This window comes from Artemia sp. Qi Xiang Cuo, chromosome 2, assembly GCF_049724085.1.
Source record: "Artemia sp. Qi Xiang Cuo chromosome 2, ASM4972408v1, whole genome shotgun sequence".
NCBI lineage: Eukaryota > Metazoa > Arthropoda > Branchiopoda > Anostraca > Artemiidae > Artemia > Artemia sp. Qi Xiang Cuo.
In genome coordinates, this window is record NC_142795.1 from 6,485,684 (window position 1) to 6,511,108 (window position 25,425).

Consider the following 25,425-nt stretch of genomic DNA (forward strand, 5'->3'; position numbering starts at 1 on the left):
AACTTCTCACTCTTATGTCTGGATCTAATCTTTACCCGTCGACAACTATCCCAACGAGAGTAACTGAGAGTACTCATTCACTAATAGACAATATTTTCTCTACTCTACCTCCACTCTCGGCTTCAGTAATCATCAGTGACATGTCGGACCACTTCTCCTTATGTACCGTTTTCGAAACATCAAAGGCAACAAGGTCATTTTCAAAAACTAGAGATGATTTTCCGGTTGTAGATCTGAGTGAATAAAAATTACGGTCAATTAACGCGTATTTGGAAAAAACGACCTGGGATAGCGTTATGGATAAGGAAGATCTGAATGAAGGATTGGAATTTTTTCACAGTACATTTACAACACTATATGAGGCATGTTGTTTAAAAGAAAAAATAAAGAAACGCGGAAGAAAAAAGGCACCAATTTGCCCACCATTTGGGTTACAGAAAGTTTACTCAGGTGCATCAATAAAAAGAATAATCTTTGGGCGGAATACCGTAATCTACCAAATGTAGCTAGCCTGCGGAGTTATGAAATTTATAAAAAATGCCTACGGTCAGTTCTCAGAAAAGCTAAAAGGGATTACTTTAATCAAAGGCTAGCCGGAAGTGGGAAGGATGAAAAGAAAGTATGGAAGACAGTCAATTCAGTGTTACGACCGAATAACCAACAGCCTGAACTACCATCCAAAATTACGGTTGATGGAGAAACCTTGACTGAACCAGCACAAGTTGCAAAAGCTCTTTGTACCTTCTTCGCAAAAATTGGAGAAAAAACGGCTAACCCAGTGCTACCCCCCAGAAAATCCTACAAGAACTTTATGGGCCCAGCGTGTGTCAAGTCGATGGCACTCATTCCTGTAATTGCGACGGACGTTTCGATGATTGTCAAAGGCATGAGGGGAGCATCTGCCTCTAGATTTGACCGTGTCCATTCTGAAGTGTTGAAGACAGTATTGCCGTCCGTAATACAACCTTTAATACATGTGGTAAACCTCCCTTTGGAGGCGGGCGTGTTCCCATCACTCCTCAAGAAGGCAAGAATAGTTCCCCTCCACAAAGGTGGCCCTCAGGACGACCCATCCAACTTTCGACCCATATCTATTCTTTTGGTATTTTCCAAAGTGTTAGAAAAACCTTTGAAGTACCAACTTTACTCTTCTCTGGAAGTTAAGGGATTTCTTACCAACGGCAAATTGGATTCAGAACCGGACACTCGACGGAAGATGCCCTGGCATCACTAAGCCTATTCATTAATAAAGCACTTGACCTGGGACTTGTGCCAGCTACTATTTTGCTTGACATAAAAAAAGCGTTCGACAGTATGGATCATGGAATTCTATTAGGTAAAATAGAGCACATTGGGGTTAGAGGAGAGGCTCTACGATGGTTCCGGTCTTACCTTAGTAGCCGACGTGTTTATATAGGAGAAGATCCGCTGAATGACACCGTTGTCAACTTCGGTGTTCCACAAGGCTCAATCTTAGGCCCACTGTTATTCCTGGTTCATGTGAATGACCTAAGTCGCGTTCTGAACCCTAACTCCAGGACTTCACGGTGCTGCAAGTTATGTTGCGACCCAGAAATTTCGAGCAACGATGATGAATCAGATGAACTTGTGGCGTTTGCGGATGACACTACAATGGCCTCCTGTGACACCGACATGTCAGCACTCCAGAGTAAACTTGAGGTCATCTTAGAAGAAACTTACATTTGGATGGATGCCAATCGATTTGTAATAAATGTTGACAAATCTTGCGTTCTCTTCTTCTCAAGGATTGTACCTCTTCGCCCAGAGGTATCGGGAAAAACGACTTCTCGAGGAGCGATCAGACGACCGAAAACTGGCTATGCCATGTACCTAGGTGTACTCCTTGACGAAAACTTGTCCTTCGTCCAGCACATCCGCGATACTGAAATAAAGCTCTCCCGTAATCTCGCCAGTATCAGGAAATTAAAAAACCCTGTCTCTCAAAAAACCCTTCGTTTACTTTTTAATAGACTCACCAAACCTTATCTGTTGTTTTGTGCGTAAATTTAGCAGTCAAAACTTACATCCCACCTGTAAAGGCTTGATTCAATCCACAAACATGCCCTGAAAATAATCGGAAATATGGACGATTTTCTTTCCTGTGAATCACTTTATCATTTATCGTGCTCAGTTATCGTTTTCAAATTTTTCTCCGGATTACTTCCATCAGCATTCCACAGTCTATTCCAGTTGGTATCGGAACAGCACCCTAGGAACACGAGATCTGCCTCAAACGTTCTGGTGAGACGAACACCTACAGTACGGTCGGATTTTGCACCGGATGTGGCGTGCGCGAAAGTATGGAACATGCTTCCACAAGAGCTGAGATGTAGGAGCTCCCTTGAGTCTTTTAATAATAATTTGCAAAAATATCTTATTGAATGTTCAATAAATAGAGTTTATTAATAATTGAGATTTTTTTAATTATTATCATTATTATCTCGTTTTTTTTTTATTTATTGATTATTTTTTTGTAAGGTTAAGGTAGCTGTGCTTTTGGGGAGGAAGGGGGGAATGTCTTAGATAGTGAGTTGTATGGCTGAGGGATGTGGTTGTGTTGAGGAGTAAAGCGAGAGTCGTAAAGCGTGATTAGGAGGAATTGTTATTTTTTTAAGGGACTCAACGTGCGTTTTTTTTGCATAGAGAAGTTTATTTATGTTTATTTATTTCTATTTGTTTTAATTAAACCCCCTTGAATATGAAATCTGAAAAATGACTAAGGTTACACTTCAAATTTTTTTAGCTCTACAGGAGCGAAATTAAGTTGGAAAGAGAAAAAGAAAGAAGTAACAAAAGAAAGAAACGAAAAAGAGAAGAAACGAAAGAAATAAGAAACGAAAAGAAAGAGGAAAGTGTAAGAAATAAAGCACGTAGTTCAATAATGTCGCTTCATTGTTGCATATCTTTCAAAATATTATTTTTTAAAACAGTACATATAATATTTAAGATAAATATTTCGTAAAAAACTATATTTAAAGTGCAGAGCCACTTTACAATTTAAAAACGGACTGTCATTGTCCTGTATATAAACGTAGCTGCTACCCCCTCAAATGTTTTTCTAAAAGCATTCTAAAGTGAGAAAAAATATAGTCAGGCTATTTTTTTTTTCAATGAAACTCAATATACTTTAAAAAGTAGACGGGGAACCTGTATGGATAATATGAACAAAAAATTCAAGAACGAATGGAACACAACACACAAAATTAAATATTTTTTAGATATTTAAATATTTTTATGACGTTCATGTTGCGCTACCGCATTCATTGTTAAGCCAATGAGAAGAAATTCAAACTTCAGCGTAAAGAGCAGGGTGTTGAGTGACTTGACAACATCATTCGTCATATAGATGACAATGTCTTTTTTATTTAAGTTTTAACGTCACGCCTTAGTTTTATTAAACAAATTGCAAAAAAGCATACGGTCTTTTTAATATTACACTCAAGGGGGGCTATAGTCCCCTCAAATCTTCACTATTTACGCTTGAGTTATATAAGTGTATAAGAAAATTTCAAGAATATGGCATCAATTAGGTTTGCTCCATAGGAATTCCATAAATATGAGGAAGGCTGTCAGTCCTATCAGAACCAGTTCTTCACGCTCAAGTTCAACTTTTTGCGACCATGCTTCGATATATTGCATGCTTAATTCGAATATATTCCTCCAATTGAAGAGGAGTTAGTGGGTTCAAAACTGCTTCGTGTCTATCTGAAGGTCCTCTCATACAACAATGAAATAATGGGGAAAATCGTACTTTTAGACAATTGTGTATAAAAATGTACAAACATTAGGCAAACTAAACAGTTAATATAAGACTTATAAGAATATAAGATATTCTTAATTCTTAAAAGACTTATAAGAATATAAGATAAGAATATAAGATAAAAAAAAAAAACACGGTTTCGAGTGAGGTAAAGAAGGGAAAATATTTTCGTAAGAGCGCAGATTACTCCTTTTCTGAATGAAACACTACAAATGAAAAAATTATACGTAAATATAATTAGAATATTTTTATTTATTGAATTTTACGAGAAAAGTGTGCTGATTCAAATCAAAAAATTTTGTACATAAAGTAGATCTATATTCAGGCATTAGAAGAAGTCTGAAAGGTAGACTTTGTAGAATATGAAATACGCGTTTCATTGATTTTACTATTTTCACATCTTGGGTCTAAAAAAAACAGTATTATTAAAACTTACGAGTTGCTGTATCCTTAGCGCAGACACAAGCCATCCTCTGTCAGCAGCCACATCTAGCATAGCTTGAAGGATTCTTATAGCTTGATCCAAAACAGATTTAGTGTCAGTGTGGTAGTCCGAAATGGGAAGCGGCAAACGACTGAAGTGCGCTTGAAACAAAAGATGAGCTTTTGTATGCGGGGAATCGAAGGTGTATTGGTTCACTTCAACAGGACATAACTTTGCAAGCTCTCTATAGTAGAAGAATACAACAAACATTAATTTTCAAGGTAGTTTAATATCATTGATCTGAATGGTAGTCGAGAGAGGTGAAATTCCATCAAAAATAAAAGAAGGAAAGGAAAACGTTGTGTTTCCGCTCGCAATGCGTTATGTCCAAATTATTCCTATTTCATAAAATAGGAACGCAACGCATTAGCTAAAATAAGGACGCAAAAGTTAAAAACAGAAGACAATAGCTAAAACGGTTGATTAAAAAAGTAAAAAAAGGAAGGTCTTAACTAATAAGCATCTGAAGATTGAGTCTCTTCAGCTGAGGGCTGAATGTTCTATTGGCTCAATACCATCGAAAAGCTATACACAAAGTCCCTAAGTTTCATAGCTCATACTGCTATATAGCACCACATTTATCCCTAAGCTCTTATTAGTTAAAAAAAAAAATCAGACAATTTTTTTTTTATAGTGAAGCGAAATTAATACTTAAAACGGACAGAAAAAAACACTCGTATAATAAGTCAAACCTAATACGAACAGAAACTAAATGATAGTCACGTTAAATATAAAGCGGACAAACACTAACACGAATAAGAGTGAGACTAAAATCCCCATTATCCCTCTAACAGCTTGCGTGTCAATTAAATAAAGCAATTGCATATGAACTGGCCACGAACCATTTGATACCAGCGCAGGCTTTTAGGATCGTTGTGAACATATGGGTCCTAGTCAGCTGCCAAAGGAGCCGCTAAATCTAAGCATTTTTAGAAAGGATATATACTAGACTGTACAATCCATCCAACCCCCTAGTTCCTACCCACTGCGTTTTGCAGAAACCTGTTGCAATGTTGCGCACTGCAGACGATTTTAACTCTCACTTCTCACCTGCAACAATTTACAGATAAATTGAACTCAAACTTCACATTTAATTTGAATAAAAAAAATCCCCAAAAATAATCTGAAAATCGCAGGCGTTTTGTTGGGAAATCACAACTACTCTTACCTTATCTTGCATAAGATGAGTTTCAATCCATTCGCTGTTTTGTTAAAAAAAAAGAGTTGTGAAAAAGTCAAACTTTAGCGGAAAGAGCGAGACGTTGAGAAGGGGACAGCCCTTTTCATATACAGAATAATTTCTGTCCGTTTTAAGTTTTAACGTTGTTCCTTACTTTGAGTTAAAAAAAACTTGTTTTTTTTATTTAATTTTTTAACGTTTTTGAATTAATGCAGGTTTTGATTTTGGTTCACTGTACATGAATAATTACAAGAGAATTTTCATATTAATTTTAGCTTCATTTGATTTAATGGCTTCCGTAAAAGTTGCTTAATTTTATTTACGAATCGTTTCATTAGCCGTCAACCTATGTGACTTGAGTATTAATAGATGTAGCAAACTTCGGTATCCATATATTTTCAATACGTATGTTAAAGAGCCTGCCCCCTAGTTATTACCTCGATTTTTAAGCCAAAGTTCGAATTTTGTTCCAATTCTTTAAAATGACCCCTTAATCACAAAGGCCGTTAATTAGAACAAATAGCTCTTATCAAAGTACTAAAAATCTTTGGCTGAAAGAGTGAGGTATTGCCGAGGTGACGGACCCAAACATATTCGCAATGTTTTGTGTTCGTTTTAAGTTTTGATGTTGCTCCTTACTTTCAGTTGAAAAACTTGTTTTTTTTAAATCTAATTTCTGATCTTCTTCTTTAATAATGCTGGGGAATCCAGCGCCCCTTTCATAGCAATGTCCCTTCCCCCATAAAAACTTCCTTCATGGAAAGATCCTGCCATACAACCCCCGACCCCCCCCCACCTAACAGAAAAAATTCCTCTGAAAACGTCTGTATACTTCCCAATAACCAATGCTATATGTTAACATTGGGTAAAGTTCATAACTTTCAGCCCTCTCCCCGGGGATTTCGGGGGATTAAGTCATCCTAAAAGACATAGTTATCACATTTTCAACCATGCTGAACAAAATGGTTATCTCAAAATTTTGATCGGGTGACTCTGGGAAAAAAATGAGCGTGGGAGGGGACCTAGTTGCCCTCCATTTTTTTGGTCACTTAAAAGGGGCACTAGAACTTTTAATTTCCGTTCCAATGAGGCCTCTCACGATATTCTAGGACCATTGGGTCGATACGATCACCCCTGGGGAAAAAACAAAACAAAAAAACAAATAAACACGCATCCGCTTCTGGCAAAAAATGCAAAATTCCACGTTCTTGTAGTTAGGTGCTTGAAACCTCTACAGTAGGGTTCTTTGATACGCTGAATATGATGGCGTGATTTTCATTAAGGTCCTAAAGCTTTTAGGGGGACTTTCCCCCTTTTTTCTAAAATCAGCCAAATTGTCTCAGGTGCGTAACTTTTGATAAGTAAGACTAAACTTGATGAAACTTATATATTTGAAATCAGCATTGAAATATGATTCTTTTGATGTATCTATTGGTATCAAAATTCCGTTATTTAGAATTTCGGTTACCATTGAGCCGGGTCGCTCCTTACTTAGAGTTCGTTACCACGAACTGTTTGATCAGATGAGTTTCAATACATTTGCTGTTTTTAAACTTTTATTATTACTACGACATTATCAGAAAATAATCAGTTTTTCATTGCAGCATATCTAGCTATTCACTCCATTCTTGACCACACTTTCTCGCATGTGCTGGAAAATTTCAACACACGGTGATATGCGAAATTACAGATCCAAATTTTCTTTATTACAGATCTACGTTTAAAATAATATTTCAGATACATTAGCAATGTTTAAGTGGGGTCTATGAAAATTTTCACTCCCTTTATGCTGCCCAGCAAATGCAAAATATCAGACGTTCCTGCTCTATGTTTTAATTCATTCAAACCATCCGTTTTGGATCGACTCAGAGGTGTTTTAGTCTATTTTTAGATTTTCTTCCATGTGTTCATACTGTGCCCTAAAATGTTTCAAATTTCCTCCATAAGCTATATAAGCACATGTTTTGTCTTCAGGTTTCACATCATAAGATTTAGGAACCCCTAAATTTTACAGAAGTAATCAGTTTTCTAACAATTCTAATCAGTTTTCTAACTTTTCTAACAACTTCTAACAATTAGCTATTCCATCAATTCTTGACCACCTTTTCTCGTATGAGTTGGAAAATTTCAACAGATGGTGATTTCAATGGAAAATTTCAACGGATTTACGTTTTTACGTAAAAATGCTACCTTTTTACGTTACGTTAAAATCACGTTTCACATTACGTGACGTTTTACGTTAAAAATCATCCCCAATCTGCAAAATCACTGCAGTTTTCCGTCAAATGCAGTACTTGGGAACTAAGGGCAACAAAAGGCGAGCCAAGTTTGAAATGACCAGACACGAAACCCGCTAACGGGTATTTGCAATAGAGAAATGGAATGCAAAGCGTGGTTTTCATTGTGTTTACAATGTTTAAACTGTTGTTTTTTGGGGTTTAGGGGAGGGGGAAGGTACTTAGGTTAGGTTACGTATTTAATACATGCTATGCTTTACCTGTCTTTACCTCTGTCAGAGAATTTGGGAGCATAGAGCATATTTATGCACTTCTACTATACCTGGTATGTAAAATGATTAGTGAGAATTACGGCAAATTAAGTGAACAAATTAACGACACTGACTTAGTGCAGTTATCCTATAACTCCACATTAGGGGTGTAAGTTGAAGATTTTAAGGTGTAAATAAAGTAGTTCATACTTCTACTAAGGAAGTCATTATCTTAAGATCTCAATTTGATCTTAGGATATAATGATCTAAGATAGATCTTAAGATCTAATGAATATCTTAAGATCTATTGAAGATCTTAAAGTGTAAATGGAGTAGTTTTTGCTCTTTTAAAGAAGTCACTATGCTATATAGATTTATGAATAATTCAGAGATTACTTTTTAAATCTTTTTTTTGTACGCACGAACATATAACGAGACGTAGGTATTAGGTTTAAGATTGCTCCCAAACCATGGGTTACGTCTTTGTAACTATTTTTTTTTTTTAAAGAAATATAATATATATTTTTTTTCCGTTTTTTTGTAAGTATTTGAAGTTTTTGACTCGTATACCGCTCTTTGAGAGAAATAGATTTTTGTCGTAGAAGTATCGATTTCCAGACCCTGTGAAGTTGTGGCAAAGCTGGAAAGTAATGCTGCAAAAGGTGCGCTTGATCACCTTTACGATTTCCTGGCGTTGCACGTTATCTACGAGCTATGAATGTATAAAGTGTATACAAATTCATAGGTTCTTTGGTGAACCTTAGCCAACATTTGTCTCATCTGTGGCCAAATTTGCAAAAACCTCTAGCGTGCTCCAGTTCTTGTTTAACTAGCGTCCACCAATTTTTAAACTATCCTCCTTGCCTTCTATGTAATGTTGGTAGGGGTCTAATCCTTGTTTCTTGAAGTGGTTTTTTTCGAGCTGTTCTTTTTTTTCTTTTCTCTTTGTAATCCGCCATATTTTTGTATTATTGGTGGGCTAAAATAAAATATCTATCTATCTATATTAGGACAATCATGCATGGAACGTTCATTTTTGTGTATTTATAAATGTAAGTTTTTCACCAAACGATCATTTAATGAGAAACCTTTATTATATGAAGATCAGAGCATCAAACAAACTTATGGTCAGCAAAAATGTACCGTTAGATATTGGACCATATTACTTCACGGCTATCACAGTAGAATGGCGGTAAAAGAAACTAAGTTTTTTTGTACCCTTTCCTTGTTTCCCCCCTCTTACCTCTCGAAAAAACTACTTCATGATTCTCAACATTGCAAATGTTGAAAAGCATGTCCAGGTGGGCAAGGGGACACTTCTGTCCCCTTGCCCACCTTGTCCCCTTGAAAAGTAATCTCTGAATTATTCATAAATCTATATAGCATAGTGACTTCTTTAAAAAAGCCTCTACCTTTTCTAAAACCGCACTGCTCTTCTCTTAAAACTTTGTCTACGGCATCTCTCAGTCTAAAAAGTATCATATTACTAATTACCCAACTAATTACCCAACGTCACCTTTTCATCTTCACTTATTCCTAGCCTTAGTGACTTGGTCTTCCTAACATTAATTTTCAAACCAACTTCAAGCTCCAACTTCAATATTCGGTGATAAAATTCTATGAAAAAACGCTCAAAAGAATGATACAAAAAAGAAAATCTCAGAAATTATAAAGAGAAATAATGACGTCCTCCCAACCCATCTGGGTTGGGAGGACGTCATAAAGAAAGATTTAAAGGAAATGGGAACTTCGTGGGCGGGTGTAAAAGGGGAGGCTTTGAATAGATTGGGGTGGAGGAGGAGCGTGCGTAGCTGTGTTGGCCTCAGGCGGCTTGGTGCTGCGATGAGTTGTTAGTAGTAGTAGTAGTATATAATGATCTAAGATAGATCTTAAGATCTAATGAATATCTTAAGATCTGTAATATCTGAAGGTGTATTAGGGAAGAAAGCTAGAACTGCAGCTAAGAATATTAGTGAAAAAGCTTTAAGTTTAATAGAAAGGAGAAAGGACTTGTACAAGAATTATCTGAGTGATAGATCATATGAAAACAAAAGAAATGTAAAGAAAGTGGAGAAACAATTGAAATATTAACTAAGGAGGTGCGAAGTGGATGCCATGGATAAAATTGCCGAGGATTTAGAAGATGCAGCTAGACGGCATAATAGTAAAATATTGTACTGGCACGTTAACAAATTGAGAGGTAGTAGTCAATCCGGACTTGTCCCAGTTAAAGATAGGAATGGGGTGGCAATTAGCGATAAGACAAAAGCTAAAGCAAGATGGGCCGAACATTTTGAGAATTTGCTTAACCGAGATAGAGTTGCAGGAAAAAATATAGAGGAAAATGAAAAAGTTTGTGATACCTTGGATGTGAAGGAAGATTTGTTTTGTGAGGAGGAATTAGAAACAGTACTAAAAGGATTAAAGAATAATAAGGTTCCAGGTGCTGATAGGGTAGTAAATGAGTTTCTTAAATATGGTGGCTCTGAGGTTAGAAATAAGTTATTGGAGATTATGAATATGATTTTTGAAAAAGGAGAAGTACCTAACGATTTTAGGAAAACCTTAATTAAGCCACTTTATAAGATAGGTGATAAAAGTGAGTGTGGTAATTATCGAGGCATTAGTCTTGTCTCTGTAGGTAGCAAAGTTGCTTAGTAACATGATACTTTTTAGACTGAGAGATGCCGTAGACAAAGTTTTAAGAGAAGAGCAGTGCAGTTTTAGAAAAGGTAGAGGATGTGTTGACCAAATTTTCACTCTTAGGTTAATAATTGAGAAGTGCCTAAGTTTTCAAACACCTATGGTCCTCAATTTTATAAATTATGAGCAAGCGTTCGATTCTGTTGATAGATGAGCTTTAGTAAAGGTTTTATCCATGTATGGTATACCAGACAAATACATTAAAGTGATTAGTGCTATTTACGAGAATAACACTGCTGCGGTTATGGTATGAAATGAGGTTTGTAGCTGGTTTTGTATTAAATCAGGAGTTAAGCAGGATTGTTTTCTATCCCCCTTTGTATGGATTATTTTGATGGACTTTGTCTTAAGGAGCATAGGAAAGGAAATGGGAGACCACGGAATCAAATGGGGAGGAAAAAGTCTGCTGGACTTGGATTATGCTGATGATTTAAGCATCCTAGATGAAAGTGTGAGCAAAATGAATGAAGTTTTAGAGGTTTAGCGAGTTCAGGGTGCGAGTATTGGTTTGAAAATTAATGTTAGGAAGACCAAGTCACTAAGGCTAGGAATAAGTGAAGATGAAAAGGTGACGTTGGGTAATGAAAAGATTGATCAGGTGGGCAGTTTCACTTACCTTGGTAGTATTATTAGTAAAGATGGTGGGAGCAGTGAAAATGTTCAAAATAAAATAGCCAAGGCTCAGGGTGCTTTTTCACAGTTAAAAAAAAGTATGGAAGAATAGGAAGATAAGTCTGCATACCAAGATTAGAATCTTAGAAGCTACAATGATGACAGTAGTCAAATGTAGCTCTGAAGCATGGGCGCTCTGAAAAGCGGATGAAGATTTGTTAGATGTTTTCCAAAGAAATTGCTTAAGTATTTTTCTGGGTACCCGGTTTACTGACCATATTTCAAAAAATAGGATATATGAAAAATGGGGTTCAATACCGCTTTCTAGGTCTATAATGAAAGAAAGGTTGAGGTGGTTAGGGCATGTTGTTCGGATGAAGGATGACACATTGCCGAAGATTGTTCTTTTCGGCCAACCATCTAGGGCTAAACGGAAAGCAGGTCGTCCCCATCTGGGTTGGGAGGACGTCATAAAGAAAGATTTAAAGGAAATGGGAACTTCGTGGGCGGGTGTAAAAGGGGAGGCTTTGAATAGATTGGGGTGGAGGACGAGCGTGCGTAGCTGTGTTGGCCTCAGGCGGCTTGGTGCTGCGGTGAGTTGTTAGTAGTAGTTGTAGTATATAATGATCTAAGATAGATCTTAAGATCTAATGAATATCTTAAGATCTATTGAAGATCTTAAAGTATAAATGGAGTAGTTGGGCTCTTTTAAAGAAGTCACTATGCTATATAGATTTATGAATAATTCAGAGATTACTTTTCAAATCTTCTATTTGTACGCACGAACATATAACGAGACGCAGGTATTAGGTTTGAGATTGCTCCCAAACTGTGGGTTACGTCTTTGTAACTGTTATTTTTTTTTTTAAGAAATATAATATATATTTTTTTCCCGTTTTTTTGTAAGTATTTGAAGTTTTTGACTCGTATACCGCTCTTTGAGAGAAATAGATTTTTGTTGTAGAAATATCGAATTCCAGACCCTGTGAAGTTGTGGCAATGCTGGAAAGTAATGCTGCAAAAGGTGCGCTTGATCACCTTTACGATTTCCTGGCGTTGCACGTTATCTACGAGCTATGAATGTATAAAGTGTATACAAATTCATAGGTTCTTTGGTGAACCTCAGCCAACATTTGTCTCAACTGTAGTCAAATTTGCAAAAACCTCTAGCGTGCTCCAGTTCTTGTTTAACTATCGTCCACCAATTTTCAAACTGTCCTCCTTGCCTTCTATGTAATGTTGGTAGGGGTCTAATCCTTGTTTCTTGAAGTGGTTTTTTTCGAGCTGTTCTTTCTTTTCTCTTTGTAATCCGTCATATTTTTGTATTACTGGTGGGCTAAAATAAAATATCTATCTATCTATCTTAGGACAATCATGCATGGAACGTTCATTTTTGTGTATTTATAAATGTAAGTTTTTCACCAAACGATCATTTAATGAGAAACCTTTATTATATGAAGATCAGAGCATCAAACAAACTTATGGTCAGCAAAAATGTACCGTTAGATATTGGACCATATTACTTCACGGCTATCACAGTAGAATGGCGGTAAAAGAAACTAAGTTTTTTTGTACCCTTTCCTTGTTTCCCCCCTCTTACCTCTCGAAAAAACTACTTCATGATTCTCAACATTGCAAATGTTGAAAAGCATGTCCAGGTGGGCAAGGGGACACTTCTGTCCCGTGATTTCTTGGGGATTTTTTTTTTATTTCTTTGTAAACCATGACCTCTGTAACTACGTAAAAGGTAAAGGTAAAGGATGCGGCACTAGACCCTTAAGGTCCAAACCGGCGGTGCTGATCTCCGTTTCGTGGCCCTTCAGCCAGGAAGTGCAATGGGGGGCTGGGGGCCAGCCAACCTATGCTTCCGCAAACCCTTCCTGTTTTACCTTCCCCAGATTTCTCCAGGTACCCATTTAGAGCTGGGTTGACTCTGGCTAAGCTTACAGGGTTACACCACTGACCCGCGTCCCAAACTAAGAAACTGACCACACCAGGGATCAAACCCGAATTCACGGATTCTCAGCCCAGCGCGCGTCCACTTAGCCAGAACGGCTTACTACGTGTAACTACGTAGGTATGCTATGACTGCCACTACAGCTCTATATTTCAAAATACATAAACATGCCAGGATAAAGAGAAAAGGATGCTGCCTCTCTATCCTGAGAAGGGTCTAAAGCACTCTCCCCCCACAAAATAAAAATGTAGGCTAATGATTTGCGTTAGTCTAAAACACTAAAGTGGATACCAGGTTTAGCGAAGTATCATAGACTGACGCTGCACTTCCATTATGTTTACCCCCCTCCCCCCACCAGAAAAATACCGTAGTCATGGATTTGTGTGCACATCTGAATTCACATAAATACAGAAAAATGACTTACGCATTCTGATTATCTTCGTTGTGTCTGACTGGTAACTCGGCATACTCCTGAACGTCACTCAAGATCTTCAGCAAATCCAGCAGTGAAGAATTTGAGCTCAATTTATCATTGAATAGTTGTACTGTTAAGTGAGAAAGGTAATAGTAGGATGCAATTCTACCAAGCACAGTTGTGTCAATTGTTCGATTATCTTCTCCAATGAAGATACATGAAGATGTCTCTAAAACCAGCAGGGCTTTTTCGACAATTCCTAAGAAAAGTTAAGGTTAAAATAGGAAGAACAACCAATGCAAATAAAAATACATGTCTTGAGATTATAAGTAAAATAGGTAGCATAACAATATAGTAGGTAAAATAACATATAATATAGGCAACAAAATGAATAATTTGAGAAAACTACAAGATAAATTTGTAATTACTGGTGTTAAAACTTTTCCAAGGTCAGACCGTTGAAATATGAACTAGCATTTAGGGAAAAATTATAGCCAGACGTTTAGTTAAGAATTTCTTTCCAAAAGCCATGACGTTACTCCAACTAAGAATAGTCATCGACTCTTTTAAATTTCTGTCAAGAAAATATCACCTTTTCTATCTCTTGCTTTTACACGTTGTTGACCCTGTTCTATTACAACCTCACTCTAACGACTAACTCGTCCTCCTGTTCCAAATATCATCACTCGCTACGGAGCATTATTTATTAATTCATGTGACCAGAGATATGTTGCGTATAAAACACAAAAATCTATATTTTCTTATTTTAATAGAACCACAGCCTTCAATAGAACTATGGATTATAGAGAGCAGTTCTGACGTTCTCTCACTTGCTGACTCTGGGAGTCGATCTTATCTTTTCAGAACAAACGAACTCGACAATCGATAAAACTAAAATTTATACAACTAAATTAGCGCCAAGTGTCTTTGAACTCCTTTGGCATAGGAAATGGAAAATCGAGTCCCATAAAACTTGGAACAGAAAACTGGCTTCTACTGGCTACCGTCTCCTGGCTTTCTAAGCTCAAGCCTTAATCACATGAATATGAGAGACTCGGAAAGTGTTCAAAATTTTTTGAATTTTAAGGCATCATGATCTTAAGTAAATGGCATCACGACTTCTTTTTTAGGGTCAAGGGGATAAATAGAAATCGATAATAAATTTGAATTACATCCGCTAGGAATAAAAAAAAAATCACTGTTCTAAGAAGCATGATACTTTTGACATGTATACTCGTATGCAAAAAAGAACCAAAAAATTAAAAAAAAAACATGTAATCTGAAAAGAAAAATAGAATCTTTGGCATGAGCTATTAGAACAAATTAATTTTCACAGAACAAGATTTTTCTTGACAAAAACTAAACAGAAATGCGCGTGATTTTAAAGAAAAAAGAACACTACTTTTATAACATAGCATTTAATATCTAAGAATTTCTTCTGGCTAAGTCATTACTAGAAGGTGATATAGAAGATCAGAAAAAAGATAATCAGTATTGAATGGGTAAGACAGGAGAACAGAATAGACTTTATTCCAGCATCATATATTACCATACCAAGCGCTATAAATTACCAACAGGAGAGTTAAGCCTGAACACTTGGCCTTTTAAGAATTCAGTATTGAATGGGTAAGACAGGAGAACAGAATAGACTTTATTCCAGCATCATATATTACCATACCGAGCGCTATAAATTACCAACAGGAGAGTTAAGCCTGAACACTTGGCCTTTTAAGAATTCAGTATTGAATGGGTCAGACAGGAGAACAGAATAGACTTTATTCCAGCATCATATATTACCGTACCGAGCGCTATAAATTACCAACAGGAGAGTTAAGCCTGAACACTTGGCTTTTTAAGAATTCAGTATTGAATGGGTTAGACAGGAGAACAGAATAGACTTTATTCCAACATCATATATTACCATACCAAGCGCTATAATTACCAACAGGAGAGTTAAGCCTGAACACTTGGCCTTTTAAGAATCCCAAGTGTCATAAAAGCTACGTGCGCAGACTGAGAAGCAGCGGAAAATGGCATTCGTGAAAAACAACAAACCAATAAATAAATAAAAAATTATAGATTAGCTCTGTACTGAGTAAAAATTTCATTTATTTCCTATTTATTTTATAATGGGAATAATCAAAATTACAAAGCGACATAATAGTTTACATATTTAGAACTAATGGGATGGCATATCTTAGACTGAAACAAGATCGCTTTTTATCTTTGGCAAATTTGCTGTAGACTCTTAAGGCGACTTAGATTGCGGCTGAGTACTCTCTTCAAGTACCAGGAACAGTTCAAATGAAATCTGGTTGTTTAAACCCGTGAAACCGGTTAAAAACCGGTTCAAATATGTTTTAAGTTTTTAATTTAAAAACCAGTTCAAGTTCCAGGAACAGTTCAAATGAAATCTGGTTGTTTAAACCGGCGAAACCGGTAAAAAACCGGCGTTAACCCGGTTGTTTAAGTAGAAACTTATACAACAATCTATGTACCATACAAAATTAGAAAAAACTAAGGAAAATTAGGAATTTCAGTTTTTGAATTTAAATTTAAACATTAAAAATTCAATTTTTAAATAAAAAGACCCCATATACACTTATACAGTTATTGATAATAAAATAAAATTAAAGAAACCACCAAAGGAAATAAAAAGAGACATGAGTGAAAAAGAGCAAAAATCCGCTAAAAACAATTGGTACAAAACAGCTGAGAAAGGTGTAGCTTTCCTTTGAAGGCCATCAGTTTTCGCGAACCAACAGTTTGTTAATATATGAACACGGTTGAATGTGCGACGTCTGACATTGATCTAATCGTCGTTTAATCGACCAACGAAAATACGATACTCCTCAAAACAGTTCTTAATTTTGAAACAGCAAGAGAAAAATCTTAGAAAATCACGATTTTCTCGTGACATCCTAGGTCATTAATAGACCTAGGATGGGTCCAAGGGGCTAAAAATATTTTTATTTTAGGGTCTTTGGGACATTAATAATTAAGTTTTTTATTAGAAATAATCTGTATTATCCTATACTTTGAAATACCAATTTCATGTTAGTTCTTTTTTCAGTCCAAGATGTTTCTGTTTGAAAAAAAAGTTTCTATCAATGCAGGGTGCGACACCTGTGTCTGAAATATGAGTTACTTTGTTTTGTAGCATTTGAAAACAATTTACATAGTCAATAAAAGTAAAAAGATAAATGATAGAACAAAATTAATATTTGAATCAATCAACATAAAATAAACCATTCGGACTGTTTCAGTAGCAAAAAAACATAAAATAAACAGAACTGCTTCCTTTATTGATAGGTTTATTTATTTTGAGGTAGTTTTAGTTAAAACACAGCTACAAAGTCCGCATTTTAGTGAAAATGACAGTAAAAATGAAAAATTAGCCATATAGTACCATAAAGGCAAAGATATACTAAAGAAAATTAACCCCTTTCTCTGGATGCTTAAAGTGTGCAGCCTTATCTTAGTTTTGACAAGATTTTTGAAGAAACCAAATTTAAGAAGGGGGGGGATTGGGTCCTGGAGGGGGTAGTCGCCCCTAAGGCTAAGGGTTTGAGCCCCTCCTCCCAAATGTTGGTCCGACTCGTAAAAAAGTAACAAAAAGTTAATATAAACTAACTGTTGATGTTTTTTACATAAATTTTAAGGCAGAAATCAATTATTATTATTAGGTTCTTTTCATCTGCTCATGCGATTCTAATTCGCATTGTTGTTTTTTTATATTTAATATTGTTTTAGTTAATTTTAATGTAGTTTTAGTTAAAACACAGCTACAAAGTCCGCATTTTAAATAGTAAGTCACATTAGGGGGTGGAATTCCGAATAACAAACTCAGCTCCCCTATTTTACAACTATACTACTATTTCACCTTAAAGAATTTGTCGAGCAGGAGTGGATATCAGACGATTTTGATTCATTTTTTAGATGGCGCTAAAAACCGTATGTTGTTACTAACTCGTGTCGTTTAATTGGCTGGGTATATAACGTCTGACGTAATGACGCAGAAAAATAGAGGGCAAGCGCGACCTGCTGCTAGAAGATGTTTGACAACAAGCATCACAACGAATACATGGATTCGTAAATGAAATCTACGGCTAAAAGAGGAGAAATGGTGAGAATCACAAAGAGTTCCAGAAGAAAACAAATTCTATCAAATGCATGATTCTTTAATGCATTAACAGGAAAGAGGAATTGAATTCACGCGAGACTTTCTTAACTAAGTTGTTATTGCTTATTTGAAACCTCATGACTTAAAACAAAAAAATAACGAATATATATACTTCCATCACAGGAGCAACTGTGTATTTAATCAAAACACCTTTTTGTTAGTTATATGCCTTTTTAGTATTTTTCCCAGGGTGGTCGCATCAAACCTAACCTGAAACCATGACATCAAGAAGAAGTTCACATTATCTGCATATAGTAGACAAGCGACAATGAGAATCAATATATACGAGCCTGCCACGTACCGAGTACCGGGGCCCGGCCTCGAAATAGGCTACATAGTTTTTGTTTCTTAACATTAGCATACTGACATTTTTAGCCACAAAAACGATCTAAATAGGCTACAACTTTAAGGAATAATTCATATTTTCCCAATGCGGTAGTACCAAACTTATAATCAATACTGTATTTGGTCAAAAAATGACCCAAAGTTAACATGACATTCATGTGATGGTAACTTATTGATTATGTTATTGTAAACCGAAGACTGATACGATTGATACAAGATTCAAGGGCATATAGGAGTGCAGTTATTGATGATAAAAATAAAGATCACCATCCAGGAAGTTATGACGCTAGTAGACTCCAGGATTAAAACTTGAGAGAAACTTTCCAGAAACAGTTGAATATTAAACTGCAGAGTATAAAATTTGAAAATGTTAAAAATAGATGGAATAATTTTAGAAAAATAGTTTGTAAAGTCGCTGATGGTGTCTAGGGGAAAAAATTTGAAAACGCTGGTATTTTCGGTAATGAGAAGATCTATCAAGTGGACAGCTTCCCTTACCTAGGTAGTATTATAAGTAAAGACGGTGGGTGCAGTGAAGATGTTAAAAGTAGAATAGCCAAGGCCCAGGGTGTTTTTTCCGAGTTGAAAAAAGTTCAGAGCAATAGTAAGATTAGCCTGCGAACCACGAATAGAATATTGGAAACTACAGTGATGTGAGTAATCAAGTATGGTCGCTCCGAAAAACGGAGGAGGATTTGCTAGATGTTTTTCAGAGAAATTGCCTACGGATTGTTTTGGGTACTAGACTGACTGGCCGTATTTCAAACAGTAGACTGTAAACAAAGTTTGGTTTAATCCTGCTTTCTAGGTCTATGACAGAAAGGTTGAGATAGCTAAGGCACGTTCTGCCGATGAAGGATGACAAATTGCCGAAGATTCTGCTTTTTGGTAAACCGTCTATGGCTAAACAGAAGGCAGGTCGTCCGTGGTTGGGGTGGGAGGATATCATAAGGAAGGATTTAAGGGAATAGACTGGGGCGGATGAGGAGCGTACATAGCTGTGTTGGCCTCAGAGGCTTGGTGCTACAGAGAGTTGTTATTAGTAGTATGAAATTAACAATGATTATGTACATAAATGATTGTGTTACGAACCAGAGGCATACCACCAGCGTAAAGTAACCTAAACAGAATAAGAAAAGTAGTAGAAGAAAAATGAAAGTTGATGAAGCTGTTGCTTAAATTTGGTTCTTAATAAATTAGCTTTGTAATGATTGGAAGCTCCTTTGAAAGTTTGAACTGACTGCAGTATATTACTTTGCTACAGATGGATGGCCTTCAAGGCTCTAAGTGGTTCAACCGAACGGCCCAATTGTTAAAGGGCGTAAATATTGGGTCAATAACGATACGGCTCCGTTCAAAATATACTTAAACTCTCTGGCAAATGTATAAAGAGAGGCTGCTGGCAAGAGCCTAACGGCTAGTTGGCTATATAGCTCTTGCAGCTTTAAAAAATCTAATGGCTCAATGATTCATTGGATCTAACAGCTCTTATGGCTTCAATGACCAAAACAGCTTTACCTGAAATGAACTTGTTGACATTCTCGGCCGTTATTTACAGCAGATTATCATAATCTTTGATTTGTCTTACAATTTTTTTAACATAATCTCTATTTGTTCTCTTTTTCCAGGTTTACCAAGTTTAATACTCAACGGATACTCTCTTTAACACATATTTAGAGACTTAATTTTTAACTTTCCATTGACAGAAGTTTTTCAATAATCAAGGGCATTCAATAAACATAAAATAGAATGCATAGAATACAGAGAAACATAGGGCATTTAAAGAAACAGAATCAACAGAAATTCCAGAAATTCCTTTCTAAAAGGAATATTTCAGAAATTCCTTTCGAAAAATTACAGTCATTAAAGATTTACATGATTCATTGGGACATTCAATTTACATTCTAGGGCCTCCATCCAAGTTCATGGCCTTGACCTAGACTCAGGCCTGCAGTTAATGCGAAGAAAACTGTATCAAAAGTAACTTAAAACAGAATCAGCAAAATAAACAGAAGAAAAATGAAAAGTTGATGAAGAAGCTGCCTAAATTTGGTTCTTAACAAGTTGACTTTGTAATGAAAGGAAAACCCTTTGACAGCTTAAACTGACTGCAGTATATTACTTTTGCTACAAATGGACGGCCTATATGGCTCTATGTTGCTAAAACAGCTAAGTCTATTCACACTCTCTGGCATACGTGTCAAGAGAGGTTGCTGACAAGGGCCAGGTGGCTAATAGGCTTTAGCAACTCTGATGGCTTCAATGACAAAAAAGGCTGTACCTGAAAGAAACTTATTGACATTTTCTGGGTTAACATCGTCCAGACCATAATAAGTGGGATTCTGGAGCAAACGTCGGAACATATAGGTCCATGTCATATAGTCAAGACAATCTTGCTTTGATGAAATCGTTCCAGCAACCACTTCTGCATTCAAATGCTCGGGAAGTACTTTAAGAAGGCTCGACTCCACAGGAAATGGTTCATAGAGAAACTTTTTATAAAAATGTTTCTTTATATCATGAACAAATACGACAGCAACACCTGCAATATAATAGACAAGTTATATTTTGTTGTAAAGTGTTATATTATTCAACGGCTCTTATTTTTTTCGTCTAAAGTACAGCTTTATTGTGTGCGAATTTTTTCACAACAGTACCCATGAAAATGCATTTTTAAGAAATCTTAGTCAAAATTACGATGATATAGGACTTTTTTCACAGATTCAAATTTGAAAAGGTTATAATGCCAAACCATAAATGGGTATTGCCTCCAATAATATGATCTACATTTCGCTTTTAAGCCTAAAACATTGTAGCTATTGTTTTTCTTCCCAAAATCAGAAATCGAAGGCATTCCCATAAAAAAGCATGTCTGAGAACGGTTGCCAGAATAGAAAAATGATCATTCGAAATTGATTAAATTGGTCTAATTCCTTCTATTTTTACAATATTTTTTTCTAACAAGATGCTTTTTAACCAGTTAATACCGTTTTTATGAATTTTATAAGCCAAATACGATACAATGCAGATTTTAATAGCATAATTGGCGGAAGATACCCCAGCCTTGCAGCATTACGTCTGAGGCAGTTGAACAAGAAAACCACTGAATGCTCCAAATCGTGACCTGAGAGGGAAATTGTCCTACTGCTCAAAATTTATTTTCAGAAACCGCAATTAAAGATTTTGAACGCGCCTTCTCGAACGCTTCGTAGTCCAATTGAAGTACCAAGGACATTAAAATTGAAGACTAATTACTTAAATTAGTTAAGTACAAACTTACACAACCATATACGTTTTAAAAATTAGGAAAACCAGGAATTCAATTTTTAATGGACTTTGATTATTTTTTTTTTTTTTTTTTTTTTTTTTTTACAAGCGCCCGCTAATTTGAGAAAATAAGGAATATGTGATAAAACTCAGCAGAAAATGAGCTAAAAAAATATGACATCATGGAGTTCAAGGAACTGTAACTTCCCCAATTGCTGTAGCAGAAGGAAAACATAACCATTAATTGGCAGTAAATAGGGTAAAAATTCAGTGATTGGATGAGTAAATATAGCCTAACCCTAACATCTTGTTAACAAATAGGAATGGGAAAAAAGTGTATGTACCGTGGAATAGCTAAAACTCTAAGCTAGGCATTAATTTCTTTAATATTAAAATGCTCCAACCCTTCAAATTATTAGTTGTTGAATTACCTATAAGAGCATCTTCTTGAAATGCAAATTATCCTATTTTTTCTCATAGATAGATAGAGATAGATAGATATTTATTGCAATAAAAGCCACTTTGGGCCATGGCAAAAAAGGAAAATCACACAAAATAATAACATGATTATAACACTCATAGCAAAGTATGGTAGCCTACATAACAATAACAACGCAAAATTACAAAACATTACAAAAACATAATAAAGCACACGATATCATTAAACTAACATAAATAGATAGATGTATGTTACATCAATCAAGGGCCATGACTACAAAAACAAAAACAAAAACATGACTACAAAAATAACAAACAAGAAAACAACTTACACACATACAACAATACTTTCCAGACTCACCCCACCCCTTTTTACAAAAATCTATCTCTATGTGACATACCCAATTTTATATACTTTGCTATCATTCTTATTGTCCCATAATTTTTTGATCCCATTACTGAAACCAACCACTCACTTGTCCCCACATTAACAAAAAATAAATCTTTCCTTAGATCCTGTAATTCGGGACAAAGGGCCATGAAGTGAAGCAGATCCTCCCCATTTCCTCCGCACATAGGGCATGAGTAAGGACCGTCCTTTACCCTTACCCTCCCTAAATATTTCCTCCTTTCTCCAAGTGCTAGAAAATTACCCCTCCCTGATATATACCACTTAATTTCTTCACTATTTAAACCCGCTTTAAAATAAATATCATATCCCCAGACCTCCTTCCATTGCCGGTAAATGCCGAGGGACACCGAGGCTGCGACCTCACACTGCCATTTCTGAATCTCCTGATCTTCAAGCACTCCCTTTATTAGTTTTGCTACATTTCCTACTTCCAGCCCTATCCCCTTCCCTTCATTCTAAACACCTGATAACCCACAACTATTTAAGATTGATTTCACCTGGGAAGCCCATGAACATTTCCTTCTATCCTGCAACACCTCCAGATAAGCTGCATTTACTAACCTATTATTCTGTAAGCGAATCAACTTTTCCCAGTATCCTATCATTCTAACCAATCTTTTTACCCTCAATGAAAACAATACTAGATCACCCTTTAACACCATATTATTAAATTTCCCGCTTAGCCCTAAAAGTCTCCTGAAATGTCCTAAATCAATTCTCTCTATTTTTTCCCCTTTTTCAAAACCCCAAACTTCCCCACCGTAACTCAATACTGGGCCTACTTTCGTCTCAAAAATTCTATTCTGTAGCTTAATATCTGCCGGTCCTAGATGCCTAAGGGGGTTCTTCAATAATGCCCATGAAGCCTTCTGACCCTTCTAACTCGCTCTTTGCACCTGATCACTCCATTTCCCTGAACTTGTGAACTTACATCCCAAATAAATATAATCCTTAACTTCATTCATCTCTTTCCCTTTAAAATAAAACTTATTCTTTTCCCTTTCATCATTTCCAAAAACTAATATAACTGATTTTTCAATATTTAAAACAATATTTTTTACTCTCCAGATAACTATCCAAAATCTCTAACATCTTTTGCAAATCCGGAGCCGATTTCGCAAGCAATACTATGACATCTGCAAATAATAAATAAAAGAGCTCCAGCGACATTAATTTTAACATAGGGACATTTCTATTTCTAAAATACTCCTCAATATCATTAATAAAAAGAGAAAATAAACGCGGTGATAGAGTGCATCCCAGTTTAAGGCCTACATTGCTTAAAACTGGCCTAGAATAAGAAATACCTACCTTCACTACTACTTTAACCACCTCATATATTTTCATTATAACTTCTACTAACCTAATTGGCAATCCTAATTTCACCAACACCACTTTCAACAAACTCCTTGAAACTTCGTCAAATGCTCCCTAATGTCCAAAAACGCCGTATATAGCCTATTTTTCCTATGCCTCGTATATTTACTTGCTAAAGCCTGTAAACAAAATATTTGATCAATTGTACTATAGTTTTCCCTAAACCCTGTCTGACATTCAATTAATATACCTTTATAATGCAACCATTTATCCATCCTATTAGAAAGGACTCTACAAAATAGCTTACTGATAGAACTTCCTAAACTTATCCCCCTATAGTTCTTGTGCAGGTTTTTTTCTTCTTTCTTAAATAATAGGATCATAATCAATATCTGCCAATTTTGCGGCCATAGAGGTGTACTTAGAATTGCCGAGAATATCAATGCAAGCACTGGCAGTATCCATGCTCTTGACCATTTCAACAGCTTAGTTGGTACTCCGTCGATGCCCGGTGCTGAATTCCCTCTCATGCTTTTCAAGGCGTGCCATATTTCCTTCTGTCCAACCGGTTCCAGTAGTTTAGCATCCTCTGAATCCAACTCAAAACCGGCTGTTTCTTCTAAACTATTCATCTCCTCATCAGCTCTCTCTTCGTCCTCTTCGGTGTATATCTCTTTATATTTTTGTTCTAAGTATTCTGGCCAGGTATCGGCGTGAGGGACTGAATCAGTCAACTTTCTATTTTCTGTTGATTTCCTAATTAACTTCCAGAACTCCGTTGTATCATTCACGCTAAATTTCTCCCGTATGTTTTGGCTCTCTTCCTCTTCAGAACGTCTCTTATTCAACTTAAGTAGCCTTTTATATCCCCTTCGCTTGTCCCTAAAAACCTGCAAATTATTTTCCAGATCAACTGTACTACTAGCCTTAAGCAATCTAAAAGCTACTAAAACCTCCTTCTTCTTTTCCTCACAATCCTTATCAAAAAACTCATCAAACCAATACTTCTGCCATTTTTTCTCCTACATGCTACCTTAGGGCCTATTTTATTCAAAACCCCCGACAGAAAATCAGCCGAACCTGCTGTCTCTCCGCCCCGTCTACGCTCCTCACTCGTTTGAATAAATGACGCAAATTCTTGATGCGCCACTAACATCTTTTTCAACTTCGCCCCCCTATCATTCTCAAACCTTAAACCTTCCCTCCATTCACGAGCAGCAAACAACTATCCCATAGCCACACACTTCTTTTTTCGGCGCTCAGCCCATCCCCCCCTCCTAATTCAACCCAAATAGGCACGTGATCCGACCCAGCAAGGGCCATCACCACAAAATCCACACAACAAGAAAGAAGCCCCAGACTAACAACCCCATAATCTATAACACTTGGAGATCTACCCGAAAAACATGTAAAATCCCCCACTCCTTTATCCTTCCCTGTCCTCCCATTCAAAATAACCAAATTCTTCTTACCACAAAAATCCAATAATTTTTTCCCCCAATTATTCTTTCTCCGATGACCGTCCTTACTCGTCCTACTCATAACCGACGGCTCAATCGTATAAACTCCATTAGTTTTTCCTAGTTCGAGACCCACCTCCTCCTCATGGGATCCTTCGTCCTCCCCTGTATTTCCGTTAAAATCCCCTAGAGAAACAAAATAATCGGACGGAAACTGTTTTGAAAAACGATCCATATCATTTTCTAATATCTCCCAGGTATCCTCATCACTAAAAGGGCTAGTTTCCGGCGGTAAATACACTGAACAAAAGATAAACGAGTTACTACCTAAAGGTACTCGCACCCATACTAGATTACGTGAAACACTTTTCAACCGAGATAAG

At 36.3% G+C, this 25,425-nt stretch overlaps 1 protein-coding gene across 2 annotated transcripts in view; it reads right to left on the reverse strand.

The window, feature by feature from the left end:
* obe (activating signal cointegrator 1 complex subunit obelus) overlaps nt 1–25,425 on the reverse strand; it is a 196,930-nt gene that overhangs the window by 15,365 nt on the left and 156,140 nt on the right. For both annotated transcript variants that reach the window (XM_089098912.1, XM_089098905.1), the window contains exons 23-25: nt 20,430–20,690; nt 13,630–13,879; nt 4,218–4,449 (exon numbers count right to left, since the gene is read on the reverse strand). In XM_089098912.1, the coding sequence (XP_088955038.1) occupies nt 4,218–4,449; nt 13,630–13,879; nt 20,430–20,690 (743 nt within the window). The remainder of the gene's footprint in view (nt 1–4,217; nt 4,450–13,629; nt 13,880–20,429; nt 20,691–25,425) is intronic.